The sequence below is a fragment of the Oncorhynchus kisutch genome, linkage group LG13 (genome assembly GCF_002021735.2).
Source record: "Oncorhynchus kisutch isolate 150728-3 linkage group LG13, Okis_V2, whole genome shotgun sequence".
Classification (NCBI taxonomy): domain Eukaryota; kingdom Metazoa; phylum Chordata; class Actinopteri; order Salmoniformes; family Salmonidae; genus Oncorhynchus; species Oncorhynchus kisutch.
Window position 1 is genome coordinate 25,968,840 of NC_034186.2, and position 19,610 is coordinate 25,988,449.

Consider the following 19,610-nt stretch of genomic DNA (forward strand, 5'->3'; position numbering starts at 1 on the left):
CATACTACATAGCATAACTATACCACAGACATACATACTACATAGCATAACTATACCACAGACATATATACTACATAGCGTAACTATACCACAGACATACATACTACATAGCATAACTATACCACAGACATACATACTACATAGCATAACTATACCACAGACATACATACTACATAGTTTAACTATACTACAGATATGACCACAGACATACATACTACATAGCGTAACTATACTACAGATATTACCACAGACATACATACTACATAGCATAACTATACCACAGACATACATACTACATAGCATAACTATACCACAGACATACATACTACATAGCATAACTATACTACAGATATGATCACAGACAAGCAGCTTTTTTGAGTCCCAAAAATATTTTTCCATGTCATCCATTTCATAGTGTTAATAGTTTCATTAACAACCATTTATCTCCAGAAGACCATGTCTTAATATTTATAATGAGTGTGTGTTGCTGTTGCGACTGACACACTAACCCCAGCTGACCCATTAATCGGTGCTTTCAGAGGTTAACCTATGAGGAGAAGATGGCTCGCAGGCTGCTGGGGGCAGACAATGCAGCCACAGTACTAAACACACAGCAGCAGGATGAGGAGCCAGTTACACAGGTACGCTGCTGCTACTGCAGGCACGCGAAGGAAGACCATCTGTGTGCTACACCTTAGCTCACTGTATTATTGCATGTGTATGGCCCATATTCAGCTACACATTCAGTCATAGTTTGCAGTCACACACCAATGTGATGAAGTATAAAATATAGGCTATAACTGGAAATGTTAACTTACATATTTAGTCTTAAAGATTTACTAAACACAAAACCTCAGTACAGAACACACACAGATTTGTTTCATTGACTAAAGCCAAGTCTCACTGCAAAGTAAACAGACTCTAGAAGTGAGCCGCACAGGGGTTGTCCTCTCATAGCTGCAGACAGTGGCGGTGGTCTTTAGGTCAGGCTGTTCTAGGCTGCTATCCTGTAGTGATGTTGGGCTCTGGCTGCCTGGAGGCCCATGGGACTGAACCTGGTTCCCTGTCTGATAGATTTGTCTGGCCACCACTCTGCCTGAGGCTGTGAGTTTGCCTGAGAATAAAAGCCACAATTGCACGTTCCAATTCAGAGCTAATTATATGGAAATGTGTGTGTTTTGTGGAAATGGTGGTTACAGTCATATTGTTAATATATTGTATAAGACTGATCGTGCTGTTACACTCTTTAGTGTGAATGCAGGTAATTATACACATGTTTTGGTGTGCGGTTGGACCTCAGGACATGACATCATACAGTAACACAGAGACCACACCTCTGTTCTTTTCTCTTCACAGGATTCCAGTTCATCTGACATAGAATCTGTCCCTCAAAAGGTTATTCAAGCCTCTTTCTCTCCTTCCTTCTCTTCACTCGTTTTCTGACTCACTGTGTGTGGTCACTCCCCAATCTTAAGCCGTTCAACAAAGCCACACTGATAATAATGATATTAGATGTGTTCACACACCCTCTGACTGTAGCAGGATCTGACCTTGAAACCTGGGAATGAACTGATAAGGATAACTTATTTTTGCTCAAAAGTTTGGGGTCACTTAGAAATGTCCTTGTTTTTGAAAGAAAAGCAAGCTCTTTGTCCATTAAAACAAATTGATCAGAAATAGTGTAAACATTGTTAATGTTGTAAATGACTTTTTTTTTATGGAATATCTACATAGGCCCATTATCAGCAACCATCACTCCTGTGTTCCAATGGCACGTTGTGTTAGCTAATCCAAGTTTATCATTTTAAAAGGCTAATTGATGATTAGAAAACGATTTTGCAATTATGTTAGCACAGCTGAAAACTGTTGTCCTGATTAAAGAAGCAATAAAACTGTCCTGGCCTTCTAGGCAGAGTTGCAAAGAAAAAGTAATATCTCAGACTGGCCAATAAATAGAAAAGATTAAGATGGGTAAAAGAACACAGACACTGGACAGAGGAACTCTGCCTAGAAGGCCAGCATCCCGGAGTTGCCTCTTCACTGTTGACATTGAGACTGGTGTTTTGCGGGTATTATTTAATGAAGCTGCAGTTGAGGACTTGTGAGGCCTCTGTTTCTAAAACTAGACACTCTAATGTACTTGCCCTCTTGCTCAGTTGTGCACCGGGGCCTCCCACTCCTCTTTCTATTCTGGTCAGAGCCAGTTTGCGCTGTTTTGTGAAGGGAGTAGTACACAACGTTGTACGAGATCTTCAGTTTTTTGGCAATTTCTCACATGGAATAGCCTTAATTTCTCAGAACAAGAATAGACTGACGAGTTTCAGAAGAAAGGTCTTTGTTTCTGGTCATTTTGAGCCTGTAATCGAACCCACAAATGCTGATGCTCGAGATACTCTACTTGTCTAAAGGCCAGTTTTATTGCTTCTTTAATCAGAACATCAGTTTTCAGCTGTGCTAACAATTGCAAAAGGGTTTTCTAATGATCAATTAGCCTTTTTAAAATGATAAACTTGGATTAGCTAACACAACGTGCCATTGGAACACAGGAGTGATGGTTGCTGATAATGGGCCTCTGTACACCTATGTAGATTTTCCACAAAAAAAATCTGCCGTTTCATGCTACAATAGTCACAACATTAACAATGTCTACACTGTATTTCTGATTAATTTGATGTTATTTTAATGGGCAAAAAATGTGCTTTTCTTTCAAAAACAAGGACATTTCGAAGTGACCCCAAACTTTCGAAAAGTAGTGTACATACATTTGACAAAAAGCTGATTAAGCAGGTTCATTCATGGTTCTGTTATGGTCATTGTGGTGGTTACAGAGCTTTTGACCAGCTGTAGTCTTCAGCCAGTGCTGACTGTACCCAATTACTGACCAATGCTCTTCATGAAAAAGCGAGTAAGCATGTCCAACGCTTTGTCACTGTACATGTCTGGCACTTTTAAAGGTCCAATGCAACGTTTAAAAACATCTAAATATCAAGTTATTTCTGGGGAACAATTAAGTACCTTATTGTGATTTTCTATTAACATTGTACAAAATGAATTAAAATAGAAACAAAAATAGCTTCTTAGTAAAGACTGAAAACTAGCTGTTATTGGAAGAGAGGTTTGGAGCCCTATTTCTTATTGGTCTATTTATGAACTATAACAGTATTATTCCAACCTCAGTGTGGAAATGTAAATAAAACAAGAAATTCAAATGCACTGGGACTTTAATGTACATGTTGATTAATTTAGTGTTTGTTAAATTGGTCACTTTTGATATGTTAATCAAATATCGGAGCATGCATGAGTTTGTTCCCAACACCACCCTGGCATGAGATACTAATATGAACATGGTTCACTGTCATTATAACTATGAGATGAACCTGTTGCTGTCTGTGTGTGTTACGTGTCACATGTCCTATATATCTCTTGTTTGTGTACGTGCATGAGTGAGTGAATGAAAAACTGAGAAAACAATAACAAGAATTTAAGGGCGGGAGAGAGAGACGAAGAGAGAGAGAGAGAGAGAGAGAGAGAGAGAGAGAGAGACACATGCCCAAGACACAGCTGCAGGAAATTATCTGTCAGTCAATTCACACTACTCTCCAGATGTTGCTTCTGCCTCGACAGCCTGAGCCAGGATGGTGAGAGATTGAGACTGAAGGAGGAATTGAGAGAGCAAGAGGAATAGACAGAAAGAGGGGAGGAATAGAGATATAGTTGAGAGGGAATAGGGAACTGGGTATATGTGAGAAAAAGGAATTGTTATGCTTGAATGAATGAAAGAATGAATAAATCAATGAATTCATGCATGAGTGACACAAAATGCTCATGGCTGAGTGTGCTTCTTGTTCATCAGTTCTTTCTGTGATCCAGTTCCTCTGATTTCCGTCTCTTCCTGTAGTTGTGTTGATGCTCTTTGAGCTCCATCACCCAGCATTAACCCTGCTTCCTCTCTGTGTGCTCTGCAGGAGTACAAGGTGTCCAGCTTCGAGCAGCGCCTGATCAGTGAGATCGAGTTCCGTCTGGAGCGCTCTCCAGTGGAGGAGTCTGACGACGATGTGCAGCATGACGAGAATGCCACCGGCACCGGGGTGGTGCCCTTCTTCGACAGCAAGCTCAAACACTACAAGGTGTTCGAGGGCATGCCCGTCACCTTCTCCTGCAAGGTCATTGGAGACCCCAAGCCCAAGGTCAGAGGTCACACTGATCAGCCATTCTTAATGTCAATATTACTGTCACTTTATTCAGGGTGTATTGTTATATGGTGTAAATGTTTAATGTACCAACATACAGTATTGTTCTGATAATTGGGAGTTGAGGATGTGTAGTGTTGTTAGTAGTAGGTTGAGGTACATGTACAGTGATTTGCTATAATGGCCAGGCTTGGTGTACTAACATCTGAGTCCACCACTGCCTATCCCTAGCTCATAGGGCTTCTGTCATGACTGGGTGATGACAGGCATCAGATGAACGGAAGAGAGAGAAAAAGAGAGGGCCGATAGTGGGGGGATTGCAGTATAATATAATAATATACTCTCTTTTCTCTCTGCTCCTATAGGTCATTGTGTAACTCTGTGTTGTGTATACCCTGTCCACTATAGATCTACTGGTTTATGGATGGGAAGCAGGTCATTGTGTAACTCTGTGTTGTGTCTATCCTGTCCACTATAGATCTACTGGTTTAAGGATGGGAAGCAGGTCATTGTGTAACTCTGTTGTGTCTATCCTGTCCACTATAGATCTACTGGTTTAAGGATGGGAAGCAGATCTCTAAGAGGAGTGAACACTACAGGATCAGCCGCGACGCTGACGGGACCTGCAACCTCCACACCGCCGCCGCCTCATTGGACGATGACGGCAACTACACCATTATGGCTGGTAACCCTGAGGTGAGAACAACTGACCCACCCAGGACCTGACTGACTCATACCCCATATAGAAAACCCTGCACACACATTCACACCAAACTGCTGTACACAGGGGACATACTGTATCTATGAACAGACATTATCAGGACCAGTCAGTGGTGCTGGTACTGTTAGCAGTCATTAGTTCCATAATAATGGAGCCGTGGAGAAGAAAAGGGTCTCCAGCCAGCTGGGGAAGCGGGCGTCGGGTGAGACATGAAATCACTAAAGCCTTCATGAGGGTCGAGAGTTCACGTACCGCTGCCTTTCCAACAGACTGGCCAACTAACACACTGTTCTTCTCTGTACTTCCTCTCTGATATGGGTTTTAGTTGAGTCATAAACGTCAAGCAAACGTCTCTCTATATCGCCCTCTCGCTCCCTCTCTCAAGTAATTCAATTCAAGGGCTCTATTGGCATGGGAAACATTGCCAAAGCAAGTGAAGTAGATAATAAACAAAAGTGAAATAAACTAAAATTATCAGTAAACCTTACACTCACAAAAGTTCCAAAAGAATAAAGACATTTCAAATGTCATATGTGCATATAGTTAAAGTACAAAAGGGAAAATAAATAAACATAAATATGGGTTGTATTTAAAATGGTGTTCATTTTTCACTGGTTGCACTTTTCTTGTGGCAACAGGTCACAAATCTTGCTGTGATGACACACTGTGGTATTTCACCCAATAGATATGGGAGTTTATCAAAATTGTGTTTGTTTTTGAATTCTTTGTGGATCTGTGTAATCTGAGGGAAATATGTTTCTCTAATATGGTCTTACATTTAGCAGGAGGTTAGGAAGTGCAGTTTCAGTTTCCATCTAATTTTGTGGGCAGTGTGCACATAGCCTGTCTTCTCTTGAGAGCCAGGTCTGCCTATGGCGGCCTTTCTCAATAGCAAGACTATGCTCACTGAGTCTGTACATAGTCAAGCTTTCCTTAAGTTTGGGTCAGTCACAGTGGTCAGGTATTCTGCCACTGTGTACTCTGTTTAGAGCCAAATAGCATTCTAGTTTGCTCTGTTTTTTTTGTTCTTTCCAGTGTGTCAAGTAATTATCTTTTTGTTTTCTCATGATTTGGTTGGGTCTAATTCTGTTGCTGTCCTGGGGCTCTGTGGGGTCTGTTTGTGTTGTGAACAGAGCCCCAGGACCAGCTTGCTTAGGGGACTCTTCTCCAGGTTCATCTCTCTGTAGGTGATGGCTTTCTTATGGAAGGTTTGGGAATCACTTCCTTTTCGGTGGTTGTAGAATTTAATGGCTCTTTTCTGGATTCTGATCATTAGCGGGTATCGGCTTCATTCTGCTCTGTATGCATTATTTGGTGTTTTTCGTTGTACACGGAGGATATTTTTGCAGAATCTATTCGTCTCAATTTGGTGTTTGCCAAAGAGTGTGCAAAGCTGTCATCAATGCAAAGGGTGGCTATTTGAAGAATCGCAAATATAAAATATATTTAGATTTGTTTAACACTTTTTTGGTTACTACATGATTCCATTTGTGTTATTTCAAAGCTTTGATGTCTTCACTATTTTTCTAAAATGTAGAAAATAGCAAATATAAAGATAAAACACTTGAATGAGTAGGTGTTATAAAACTTTGGACCAGTAGTGTATATGTTTTTGCTGTTTACTCTTTGTTATAGAGCCAAAAAGATTGGAGAAGTAGTTTATCCACACATCTCCATTTTGGATAGATAGCTCTTCGTGTTGTTGTTTGTTTAGTGTTGTTAGTCTATGGATTCTTCAATTACATTGAGCTTGTTTCTTCTTTTTCCTTAGTGTATTTCTGTATTGTTTTAGTGATTCACCTTAGAGAAGGCGTAGGCTCAGATTTTCCGGGTCTCTTTTTGTTTGAATAGGTTTCTCAATTTCTTTCTTAGGTTTTTGCATTCTTCATCAAACCATTTGTCCTTGTTCATTTTCTTCGGTTTTCTGTTTGACATTTTTAGATTTGATAGGGAAGCTGAGATGTCAAATATACTGTTTAGGTTTTTTGCTTCCAAGTTTACGCCTTCACTATTACAGTGAAATGTTTTCTCTAGGAAGTTGTCTAAAAGGGATTGAATTTGTTGTTACCTAATTGTATTTGGTAGGTTTCCACACTACTTTCCTTCCATCTATAGCATTTCTTAATGTTATTCCGTTCCTTTGGCTTTGATGCCTCATTATTGAGTATTGCTCTGTTCAAGTGGACAGTGATTTTGCTGGGATCTGATAGGGGTGTCAGTGGGCTGACTGAACGCTCTGAGAGACTCTGGGTTGAGGTTCGTGAAAAAGTAATCTACAGTACTACTGCCAAGAGATGAGCTATAGGTGTACCTACCGTAGGAGTCCCCTCGAAGCCTACCATTGACTATGCACATACCCAGTGTGTGACAGAGCTGCAGGAGTTGTGACCTGTTTTTGTTGGTTATGTTGTCGTAGTTGTGCCTAGGGGGGCATATGGGGGAGGGAATACTGTCACCCCCAGGTTGGTGTTTGTCCCCGTGTGCTGAGGGTGTTAGGTTCTGGAAATGATTAATTTCCCCCTATAGGATGGAGAAGCTGTCTTCATTAAAGTATGGGGATTCTAGTGGGGGGATATACAGTGCCTTGCGAAAGTATTCGGCCCCCTTGAACTTTGCGACCTTTTGCCACATTTCAGGCTTCAAACATAAAGATATAAAACTGTATTTTTTTGTGAAGAATCAACAACAAGTGGGACACAATCATGAAGTGGAACGACATTTATTGGATATTTCAATTTTTTTTAAACAAATCAAAAACTGGAAAATTGGGCGTGCAAAATTATTCAGCCCCCTTAAGTTAATACTTTGTAGCGCCACCTTTTGCTGCGATTACAGCTGTAAGTCGCTTGGGGTATGTCTCTATCAGTTTTGCACATCGAGAGACTGAAATATTTTCCCATTCCTCCTTGCAAAACAGCTCGAGCTCAGTGAGGTTGGATGGAGAGCATTTGTGAACAGCAGTTTTCAGTTCTTTCCACAGATTCTCGATTGGATTCAGGTCTGGACTTTGACTTGGCCATTCTAACACCTGGATATGTTTATTTTTGAACCATTCCATTGTAGATTTTGCTTTATGTTTTGGATCATTGTCTTGTTGGAAGACACATCTCCGTCCCAGTCTCAGGTCTTTTGCAGACTCCATCAGGTTTTCTTCCAGAATGGTCCTCTTTTGGCTCCATCCATCTTCCCATCAATTTTAACCATCTTCCCTGTCCCTGCTGAAGAAAGGCAGGCCCAAACCATGATGCTGCCACCACCGTGTTTGACAGTGGGGATGGGTGATGAGCTGTGTTGCTTTTACGCCAAACATAGCGTTTTGCATTGTTGTCAAAAAGTTCAATTTTGGTTTCATCTGACCAGAGCACCTTCTTCCACATGTTTGGTGTGTCTCCCAGGTGGCTTGTGGCAAACTTTAAATGACACTTTTTATGGATATCTTTAAGACATGGCTTTCTTCTTGCCACTCTTCCATAAAGGCCAGATTTGTGCAATATACGACTGATTGTTGTCCTATGGACAGAGTCTCCCACCTCAGCTGTGGATCTCTGCAGTTCATCCAGAGTGATCATGGGCCTCTTGGCTGCATCTCTGATCAGTCTTCTCCTTGTATGAGCTGAAAGTTTAGAGGGACGGCCAGGTCTTGGTAGATTTGCAGTGGTCTGATACTCCTTCCATTTCAATATTATCGCTTGCACAGTGCTCCTTGGGATGTTTAAAGCTTGGGAAATCTTTTTGTATCCAAATCCGGCTTTAAACTTCTTCACAACAGTATCTCGGACCTGCCTGGTGTGTTCCTTGTTCTTCATGATGCTCTCTGCGCTTTTAACGGACCTCTGAGACTATCACAGTGCAGGTGCATTTATACGGAGACTTGATTACACACAGGTGGATTGTATTTATCATCATTAGTCATTTAGGTCCACATTGGATCATTCAGAGATCCTCACTGAACTTCTGGAGAGAGTTTGCTGCACTGAAAGTAAAGGGGCTGAATAATTTTTTTCATTTCATTTTTTGATTTGTTAAAAAAGTTTGAAATATCCAATAAATGTCGTTCCACTTCATGATTGTGTCCCACTTGTTGTTGATTCTTCACAAAAAAATACAGTTTTATATCTTTATGTTTGAAGCCTGAAATGTGGCAAAAGGTCGCAAAGTTCAAGGGGGCCGAATACTTTCGCAAGGCACTGTAGGTAGCACACAGGAGGAAATTTTTCCTCTGTTGAAATCATTTCCTTTTGAATAGCCAAATGTAAAATATTCTTGTTTTGATTCATTTAGAGTGAGTTAGGTCTGCTCTACCAAATTTGCCGCTGGTCTGGGAGGGGTGTCTCGCTGGTCTGGGAGGGGTGTCTCGCTGGTCTGGGAGGGGTGTCTCGCTGGTCTGGGAGGGGTGTCTCGCTGGTCTGGGAGGGGTGTCTCACTGGTCTGGGAGGGGTGTCCCGCTGGTCTGGGCAGGGTGTCTGTTGAGCTGTTGCTCCTGTGTGAGGTGTTGGGGTTGAGGGTGGTACCCTTTAGGGTCCAGATGAAGGTGGGCAGACCTGGTCTTAAAGGCTGTTCAAGTCCAGGGTGGAGTGGTGGCTCAGGTAGACATTTGGTTTTGAGGCACAGTCATGGGAAATACTTGCATTTACCTGCTGTATGTTAGCAGGGTGGAAGTATTTTTGTGGTAGCAGGGTGGAGATAACCTCTCTCTCTCTCTCAGGGGAGGGTGAGCTGTACTGGAAGGATGATGGTCCAGGCAGTGAACCAGAGGGGGAGGAGCCAGCGCTCTGCACCTGGACACATCCGCAGGTAAGGCCACAATGACTGACAGGCACAATGACTGACAGGCACGATGGCTGTCAGTCATTTTGCCTGACAGACACAGGGAGAAGAAGGACAAACGAACACTGTTGGCTATTATTCATAATTAATAATGGGCTTTAGAAATGTGTTGGCAGTGTTCTTGCTGGCTATTATTTGCCATCTGTACTGTGCAAGTACAGACTCGCACTCATTCACAATAAGTGGTCAATACACCAGGTGTATGAACATCTGTCCTAAAATACCGCTATTATAAACTATTAAAAGAGTTATGGGCATATACAGGGTTTACAGTACACTTCTGTTGATATTAGAGTATTAAATCAAACTTTTTGTGTTGATGTTTTTATATTCGTTGAATAGTGTAGTGTGAGTGGGTGGAAACACCTGTTGGTTCTTGATCTGTAAAATGATTTTTCAATAAAATATCTCTCCCAAATATATGAACTGTCAAACACACACACACACACACACACACAACAATCCAATAAACTGATATGATCCACTCCCAGATAAGGCTTTCATATCCAGTCTGACTGAGTGAAGCTTTTTAAGATATCCATCAGTGCCTCCCTCCCTCTTCATCTCTCTCCTTTTTACCCTTGGTCTTCCCTCTGCTCTGCTCTTTCTTTTCTTCTCTCTCTTCCTCCCTCCCTCCCTCTCTTCCCCCCTCTCTCGCCTCAGACCTAGGTCTCGGTCCAGAGACAGTGGTGATGAGAACGAGAACATCCAGGAGCGTCACTTCCGCCCCCACTTCCTGCAGGCGCCTGGTGACCTCATCGTCCAGGAGGGTAGGCTCTGCCGGATGGACTGCAAGGTGAGACCACGGCCCCTGAACACAGCCCTTCTTGACCTCACACTACAGCTACACCTTTAGGATTCTACCATTGTTGGCCTGTTGGTTAGGGAAGAGTGTTTTTAATTACTGGAAGCATTACAGATTCTAAGAATTCAAAAAAGGAACTTTGCAACTTTCCAAAATGAACCCTGGTGTTGAGCACATAGTAAGTCATAGAAAATGGAGGAAAGGAGTGCAGAACCACCCTCAGATACTCTGTCAGTGATGAGGAGTGTCTGTGGGCCTGAGAAAGGCATCCTCCCTATGCATTCCATATACTGGAGAAGAAATAATTGCGGCTATATATTTCATCTCCTCTTCCATGATGAATGGCTCAGAGCGAGTGAGGAGGAAATGCTAGTGTCATTTTGCTAGGATTAAGAGGATTCTCTCTCACTCTTTCTGACATTATTTCTCCCTCCCTCTGTTTTCTCTTTCTCTGTGCCTTCCCTTTTCTCTGTTTCTCCCTCGGTCACTAATCGTTCCTCTGCAGCCTGCGGCAGTCAGACAATTAGAAAACTGTAATAAAACCTAACAGCACCATACAAGGAATTCACACGCTATAACAAGACTCTTTTTATACAAAAAAATGTCTCCAATGGCCTGGGGCTCTTAATATCAATGATATTTACTTCCAAATTATTTGTAGTTTTCAAACTTTCCATGCCCAAAATGGACTACAGGAACTGTACTACATGAATGTTCAACAACAAATTACTTAATTCTACTTCTAGCACTTAATACACTCAAGGCCGGATACATACACATGCACAAACACACACACATAGGTGGGCTCTACCGTGCACAACTGAAGGAGGGGCAGGTGTAGGGTTTCTCTGGCATGCAGCGGGTGCTGAAAAGAGAGGCAGGTCCTTTCACAGGCCAGGCAGTTCCCATGAGAAAACATGCATGCGACCGGGAGACTCCAGACAAACGACAATAAAACACTGTTGATCTCACACTGCAGACAGAGACACACCATAATACCGTACTCACAATGCAAATAAATACCAGCACATTTACCCTGCAAATACACACTGCCATGCTCCAGCTCCAGATTCAAAACATTACATTGTATAAATAAACACAATGTGATGAATGAGTTATTGAGTGTTTGTTGTGTTCCCCCTTTAGGTGAGTGGCTTGCCCACACCAGACCTGATCTGGCAGCTGAATGGTCAGACCATTCGTCCTGACTCCGCCCACAAGATGCTGGTGAGGGAGAATGGCGTCCACTCGCTGGTCATCGAGCCCGTGTCCAGCCGTGATGCAGGCATCTACACCTGTATTGCCAGCAACCGCGCTGGACAGAACTCCTTCAACCTGGAACTCATTGTAGCAGGTAGACACCCATACAGTACATATGTGTATAGGCATAGACAGGTGATCATTGAAACATTGTCACAATATTTCAGATGTCTTCTCAGATATAAAATACACGTTGTCTACTTTTAGTTGTTGATTCAAATAATGTAGTACTAATCACAATGCATCATAGTTTGATATGATTGACCTTGGTCTCTCTCGTCTCCAGCCAAAGAGATGCACAAGGCCCCTTCGTTCATCGAGAAGCTGCAGAACACTGGTGTTGCCGAGGGTTACCCGGTGCGTCTGGAGTGCCGTGTGTCGGCTGTTCCCTACCCACAGATCTTTTGGAAGAAAGAGAATGAATCTTTCACGCACAACACAGACAGGATAAGGTAAGACTGCACTACCACTCACCGTCTATGGCTTGTATTACATAAATCCAATAGAATACCAATATCATTGGTAAGCAGCCTCTCTAAACTGGAGATGCTTAAAGATAAAGATATTGATGATCTGACAACATTCGGTGAAACTCGGTCCTAAGGGTGTGTTGAATTATTTTTTTCCCAGCATGCACCAGGACAACTGTGGCTATCTGTGTATGATCATCCAACCAGCCATGAAGGAGGATGCTGGCTGGTACACCGTGTCTGCCAAGAACGAGGCTGGCATTGTGTCCAGCACTGCACGACTCGACGTCCACAGTAAGTCCCCCCAGACAAACACACAGGACCAAATGTAAACTGCAAAAAAATCTATATCAATATCAATATATACTCCTTCCCCCTCTTTCCTCTCCTCTCCTCAGCTCAGTGGCAGCAGCCCAACACTCCCAAGCCTAAGAAGGTGCGTCCGTCGACGAGTCGCTATGCAGCGCTGACAGAGAGAGGACTGGACGTGAAGGCAGCCTTCTTCCCCGACTCCAGCCCCCTGCAGCCGGGAGGCCTGGTGGAGAGTGATGACCTGTAGAGACCAACGGGGGCACCACATGCCCAAACAAGTCCCTAATGTAATGCCTTAAAACTAACCCCTGACCCCAGTACCAGCCCTGTTCCACCCCGTTCTCCCCAGACATAGGGGTAAATGTAACCCCCTCCATCTGAGGTGTTGTACGACAAGGCCACAGATACCTTTCTGGAAGATGGATGACGGGCAATGTGACACCCCATAATATCTTTGTCAATCAAACATGGATCCCAATTTAGGATCAGATGATTCCCTTTGGTCAACCATTAAAGCAGAGGAATCTACCCTGAAACCCATTGAAGTTTATTTTCGATTGTAAAACTGCCATTACCACACACAAGTGTGTTCACCTCTGAAGTGTCTGAGATATCTCACATGATCTCTCTGTAACAATTATAATTCAAAGGTATAAAGTTCAAGTTGAAAGTAGCATTATTATGCATGTTACAATGTTGCCATTTGTGACGCTGTATGTAAATGGATGACGTTTTATGAAATACTCCCTCAACAAAGGCACCAAATTGTAGGGGCAGAGATATTTAGAAACGGGACAAACTTTGGATCTGCAATGGAAAGTCCAAAGCATGGGAGCAGCACATCATGTTTCCCAGAAGAAACCCCAAAACAAAGTTATTATTTTATATGGGTATCACAGCATAGTCTGGGTAACATAGCACAATATGGATATCAGCAGTGTCTTTTTTTTTGTTACAAGTAGCACAATACCCTAGATATCAGCATTGTCGGGTTCAACATTTATCATAATTACCATAGATATTGCACAAGGCCGGGCCTTACTTACTTTTCGCTTCTGTTTTTTTGTCAGGTCAAATGACCTTGGAAGTTAAAACTGTTTAGTAACTTTGGATGAGTTGTGAAAAAGAGAATGTTGGCTGAATGATGCAGACACCGTTGAGAGCTTTGTGTTACCATAGTAACTTCAGTGATTGATTGATGGAAAGAGAGGTCCGTGACATGCTAGGAGGTACTGGCATGTGAAGGTTGACTATAACAGGGACAGGATGAGGGGTTATCCTGGGCCAGGAGGCCCACAAGATCTGTCTCAGCCCAGTGTCAACAGTCACTTCAACGCTTGTGAACTGTGTGATACGTGAGTGGGAGACATCAAGGACAGACAAAAGCAAGTTTTTCAGAATGGAATTCAATGTGAGAAGATGACAAAGCAATGGATTATGTTGATGATGAAATGATGAAGAATGACAGATTCTGTTATGACAGATTCTGGAGATCATTTATTTCCTTTGATGTTTCAGTTTAAAATCTTCAAACACATGAGACAGTCCTAAAAATGGCTTCAGTGGATTGATCACACACTACAGATGGTCTGCTTTATTTTTTGTATGAAAAAAACCTCTATTTACTTTCCCAAGAAACTTGACATAAATGATGTATCTTCTCTAATGTTCAATGACAAAACATAATCCTGACTGTATTAAAATATCACTCTTTTTAAACTATATTGCCTTAAAAGATCACTTGGGCCTATTTCAATCACTATCTGTCCATATTTTTCTGAGGCACTTATGACAAGTATTTTTGACAATTATTAACTGTTTAGAAGGGAGAATATATGCACAGAATTGTATTGAAATAAGTAATTATATATTTTCTTTCACTACTGTATTACCAAATGGGCATATCTTGCTGTATCTGTTCAGATCATGTTTCATCCTGCCATGACTGGTCACTCACAAACATATAGGACACCTTTTTGATTTATATGCCAATCTGTGCCTGTATATGGAATGTTCTCCTGATATCATGTTAGTTTATGAAAGATAATAAAAATCAAAGTCTGGAGTTACCGTGTTTATGTTGAGTAAGGAGACCCTGGACAAATCAATTCCACACCAATGTACTCAGCAGCCATATTATCCATCACAGGGAAAATTCCATTCTTTATTGAAGAATCTTATTGGATTATATTTTACCTTGATCTCAGGTTTAAACTGTCTCCACCTTGACCTTAGGTTAAATAACACCATGATTACAGCTCACATGGCAGACAGCAGCTGAGCGCAGATGCACCAGATCCATGAAGGCTTCTAATGGCATGTAAATGTATGTGACTGGTGAGTACCAGCTGGGTGAGGGGACTAGCACTCTCCAGTGAGACACAATGTTTATCCACTGGAGGAAATAACAGATGAGATACCATTTCAAATCTCTGCAATACCATATTGTACTGTCTTTAGTCATCCTATTTAGCTAGGCTAGTTTGTCAAAGTATGCTGCAGAGCTGTCTGACGAAATAATTTTACTAGTTGTTCAAAGTAGATAAGGCCTACTTTCACAAACAGCCTCTATCAACCTCGACGTTGTGCACATTCCTCTCTCATGCGGTCTGTGTGCATCTAACCTAACGTATAGTAGGCGTAAAAGTGTATGCGTCTCTGACCTGAGCCGGTAAGAACAGGTGAAATGGATTATGGTCATTGTAGTTAATTACCACATTTCTGCGGTGAACTACGTTGAATTTTTGCTTGCTACAACTCCATTCACCCCGGCCTCCTACATAGCTCTTGACTTCTCTAGCGAATGATTTGATTTCTCTCTAGAGAAACGGCGCGTTGGGCTCACAAAAAAAGAACTAAATGAAATTAAAGTAATTCTACTCAGCACTAATTTCCTCACATTCAAAGGCAAGGTGAATCAGAATTAAAAAGTACACTCCAAAATCAGTTAAAAAGACATGCGCTTGAGTAGACGAAAAGCAGATATTAAAAATCGGATTAAAAGCAGATATTTATAAAAAGCAGATATTTAAAAACAGATGGTTCATACCTACTCCCCCAGCCCCACTGTCATGTCTGTCCCGATGAAACCTAGCGAAAGAGAAGGGAGGGACAGGATCAGGACAGAACAAAATTTGAGCCAAGAGAACAGTGGAAACTAATATCCTAGGTACAGTACAAGACTGTTTCTAATTTAGCATGCCAATGACAGAGATGACAAAATCATAAACAGACTAGGGCAAAGGCTAGGAGTTGAGGAGAATAAGCAGACAGATGAAAGAGAGAAACAGTAAAGAACGAAGGAAGAGACAGTTCCACACCTGGAGCCAGCAAGTTAACCCTGATGTTTCGCGAGGCCACCTCCTTGGCCAGAGAGCGAGTGAAGCCCTCCAGACCTGCTTTACTGGCACTGTACACACACTGACCTGCGTTCCCCTTCAACTCCACCACAGAGCCTACAGTACACACAGATCACATGAACACAGTAATTGGGTTAACTCAAGGTAAAGTGAAGTGGGAAATTGTGTTTATTACCTGGACCACAACCACCACCTTGTGGCCAAACTGCAACATTGAATGCATCTGATATCTCAAATAATGACAAGGGGCTGTACATGCAGTAACAGTACCTATGTTGACAATGGCCCCTCCCTGAGTGTGGAGCATGCTCCGTAACGCTGCCTTGCAGCTCAACCTGCTCCCCAGTAGGTTGGTATGAAGCATAGCCACCATATCTTCTAGCCTGGTCCACAGGTGCATACACACACACACACACACACACACACAGGATTATGGACGAGTTCTTTAAAAAATGGTATGAAATGTTTCCACAAGTCTTCAGGATAATGCTAAATGTGTTCTGCACTTCCTCTCCTTTGGAGATGTCACAACAAAAGCCCACATGGTCAGCTAGAACATGAGATCGATTTAGCATTAGGTTAACAGAAAATTAGAGCTGTATTTAATTAACAACAGTAGTTAGTGTGGCACTAGGCTCATCTGGTTTTGAAAATGTGAACAGAAGAGCCCAACAAACAGGTGCATGACACTCCTGCAGGTATTATACCGTACCTCCATCGAGGGACGCCACAGTGGCCTGAGCAGCATGCTGGTTCCTGGACACCACAACAACCCTGCAGCCTCTCTCTGCCAGCAGCCTTGATACAGCCCTGCCAATGCCCCTGGAGCCCCCCACACACAGCCTGGGAATGCCCCTGCCCTGCAGGAGACCAAAACACAGTGCAGAGCAAATCAAAGATGAGATGACTTAGGCAAGTGGCTTCAGGGGCAGCCTGGTTTAAGGTCTACTGAACCCCCTTGACCTCTCAGAGCACCCACTCCCCTAAACCCAGGCAGCCCATGCAGACAGACAGTAACTTCCCTGCACTGTCTGTGTAGATCATGTGTCAAACTCCACAGAGGGACGGAAAAATATCTGCGGGCATTTGGTCCTCCCTTGTAATTAATTGATGAATTAAGGTCACGGATTAGTAAGGAATTCCCCTCACCTAGTTGTCTAGGTCTTCATTGAAAGGAAAATGGGAGAAAAAAAACAGCACACTAGTCCCTCCAAAGAATGAGTTTTATACCCCTGGTGTAGGTGATCTAACAGCTAGCTATGCTACCAAGATCATTTTCACGCAATGCTGTTGTCGTTTAAGATGGATAACAATTTGGTATTTGTCTCTATATAATTATCACAACGTGAGTATACGTTAGTGGGTCATTGGCACAGTACACACATGGAGGTCGCCATTTGTTCTATAGTGTGTTTATTAATTCAACCACATGGGGGAACAAGAGACACTCACAAATCTCACAGCTAGTGCCAGTGGCCCCTCACAGGTAGCTGGACCCACAGACATTTGAAACAAACCAAACCAGAGCCTGTCCACAGTATATAAATTACGATACAATCTAGGCTAGGGTTAGGATTGAGCTAGGGGTTAAACATAGGCTAGGTCAGCCCTTACCCTAGCTTCATGTCCACATCCGGTTCAACCCTAACCCTATACCCTCAACCTTTTATCCTACGTTCCTCTTTGGACCCGTAAGTAAGGTTGTCTCCGTCTGACTCTCCTTCTGATCCAAGGTCCAGAAGCCCGGCTCAATGTCACCAGTGAAAAACAATGGACAAACACAGCTGGACGGTTTGAAACATTTGGAAGTTGTTCAGGATTTGTTTGCTGTCCTCAGTGACTGGGTTACAGGAGAGTAAAGAAGAGGGTAAATCACAAGCTGATGTTTGACCCGTCTTATGAGCTACACACTCAGATGGAAAAACACAGATGTAAGAAAATACAAACAAAAACTGTTGAGCAACATTTTTTAGGTGTTGACTGAAATGTATTATGCATTGTATGGAGAGAGACAGTTTGTGTGTGTGTGAGACAAAGCTTCATTTGTATTCAGATCATCATCCTAAACATCATGACCTCATTTTACTCCTTCACAGCCCTGTAGTCCAATGACACCTGCAAACACAGACTCACTTTCTGCAGTCTTCCTCACCATATATACACAGTATACACACACACTCTCTCTCTATTTCTTCTTGCATACATACATTAATATGTACTGTATGCTCCAGAGACTGTGACCTTGTATCAATCCATAAACACTATCACTCTTGGTCACATCTACAGATATTTTCACCGCATCACTCAGTCATATGAATATATAGCGTATCTAATAGACTTACCCACCACCACCTCACCAACATGTTCTGTACACAAACACACATTTACACTGTTTGTAGTAGAGCTAATGATTCCCTCCTTCTCAAGTAGGAAGGCCCGGTCATGCCAGAGCAAGGCTCATTGATTAAACAGACACCTCATTAATCTGTTAGAGTACCCAATACCATTAGACACCAGAGAGCAAAGTGAACCAGACAGTCAGAGTTGACAGGAGAGAGGGAGCGAGGGAAAAGAGAAGCCAACAGAGCCAAGTCAGATAAAAAGCAAGCAATTCTCTTTATCTCAATATCCAACTCTTTGTCCCTGTATCCCCCATCGGGCCACCTACCCCCTTCTGTCCACCACAGTCATGCTCACAAATTGGAATAAGTGATCTCCATGGCAACCCATCATCTGGATGAAGCATACCAGTGTGACCTCAGAGAGACCCTGTCAGCTCCTTTAGACATTATCCAGCTGAGCATCACCACACACACAGACAAGAGACCGCATGACTCACCTACCTCACAGAGCACCACCTTAGAGTTGATTGCATTGTGGGAAAAGCAGACACAACAAGGACCTATTCTCCTGGTAATAAAGGCATGCATTGTTATATAGACTCAATGTAGTATTTGGCTGTTGGGGCTTGTGTTTGACCTCCATTTTAAGTGAAAACCAGGAGTTTACCTTTGTATTGTGACCTGATCTGTGTTTTGTACATAGTTTTTTAAAATCACTTTGGTGCAATTTTCACAAGTATGTAGTACATTTTCTTAGCACCAAAATCAAAATAGATCAAAATGGTTTGATCCAAATCTCTAAGCACAATTGAATGAGTACACACAAAATCACTTGTTCATTGCACCAAAATCACCTTCCATATTCAATCGAAGAATCTTCTTTTCAAAATGCAATACTCACTTTTGATATCACTGTCCTGTCATTTGTTAATACAATTAACTCTTAAAACTGCTATCAATCTGCTAAAAACAGATAACTGAACCAAAAAACACTGCTGAAATTCCTGGGTTGTATATAACAATATACAGTTGTGGCCAAAATTTCTGAGAATGACACAAATATTAATTTCCACAAAGTTTGCTGCTTCAGTGTCTTTAAATATTTTTGGCAGATGTTACTATGGAATATTGAAGTATAATTACAAGCATTTCATAAGTGTCAAAGGCTTTTATTGACAATTACATGAAGTTGGTGCAAAGAGTCAATATTTGCAGTGTTGAACCTTCTTTTTCAAGACCTCTGCAATCCGCCCTGGCATGCTGTCAATTACCTTCTGGGCCACATCCTGACTGATGGCAGCCCATTCTTGCATAATCAATGCTT

At 42.2% G+C, this 19,610-nt stretch overlaps 2 protein-coding genes across 16 annotated transcripts in view; one reads left to right on the plus strand and one right to left on the minus strand.

The window, feature by feature from the left end:
- Positions 1–14,650, plus strand: part of palld (palladin, cytoskeletal associated protein) — a 121,744-nt gene extending 107,094 nt beyond the window's left edge. For 8 of the 15 annotated variants that reach the window (XM_031785856.1, XM_031785857.1, XM_031785859.1 and 5 more), the window contains 10 exons: positions 540–641; positions 1,357–1,395; positions 3,966–4,187; positions 4,737–4,886; positions 9,617–9,705; positions 10,402–10,534; positions 11,690–11,897; positions 12,090–12,255; positions 12,434–12,567; positions 12,672–14,307. In XM_031785856.1, coding sequence (XP_031641716.1) covers positions 540–641; positions 1,357–1,395; positions 3,966–4,187; positions 4,737–4,886; positions 9,617–9,705; positions 10,402–10,534; positions 11,690–11,897; positions 12,090–12,255; positions 12,434–12,567; positions 12,672–12,832 — 1,404 coding nt within the window. In that variant the 3' untranslated portion in view covers positions 12,833–14,307. Of the gene's footprint in view, positions 1–539; positions 642–1,356; positions 1,396–3,965; positions 4,188–4,736; positions 4,887–9,616; positions 9,706–10,401; positions 10,535–11,689; positions 11,898–12,089; positions 12,256–12,433; positions 12,568–12,671 lie in introns of all 15 variants that reach the window. The other 7 variants (XM_031785858.1, XM_031785860.1, XM_031785865.1 and 4 more) reach the window with 3 other exon arrangements.
- Positions 14,644–18,307, minus strand: cbr4 (carbonyl reductase 4). The gene is made up of 6 exons (XM_020499674.2): positions 18,302–18,307; positions 16,657–16,804; positions 16,376–16,494; positions 16,215–16,338; positions 15,906–16,040; positions 14,644–15,675 (listed from the first exon to the last, which is right to left on the minus strand). Exons 1-6 carry the CDS (start codon positions 18,305–18,307, stop codon positions 15,635–15,637), a joined length of 573 nt encoding a protein of 190 aa, XP_020355263.1. The 3' UTR covers positions 14,644–15,634.
- Between the last annotated feature and the right edge of the window lie 1,303 nt (positions 18,308–19,610).

Bases quoted from the DNA above. Each gene is read 5' to 3' on its own strand.
- cbr4 (XM_020499674.2), bottom strand. The intron at 16,339-16,375 runs ATCCTGTGTGTG...GTGTGTATGCAC, and splicing joins TTTTAAAGAACTCGTCCATA to CTGTGGACCAGGCTAGAAGA. The intron at 15,676-15,905 runs GTGTGGAACTGT...CTCTTTCGCTAG, and splicing joins GGTTAACTTGCTGGCTCCAG to GTTTCATCGGGACAGACATG.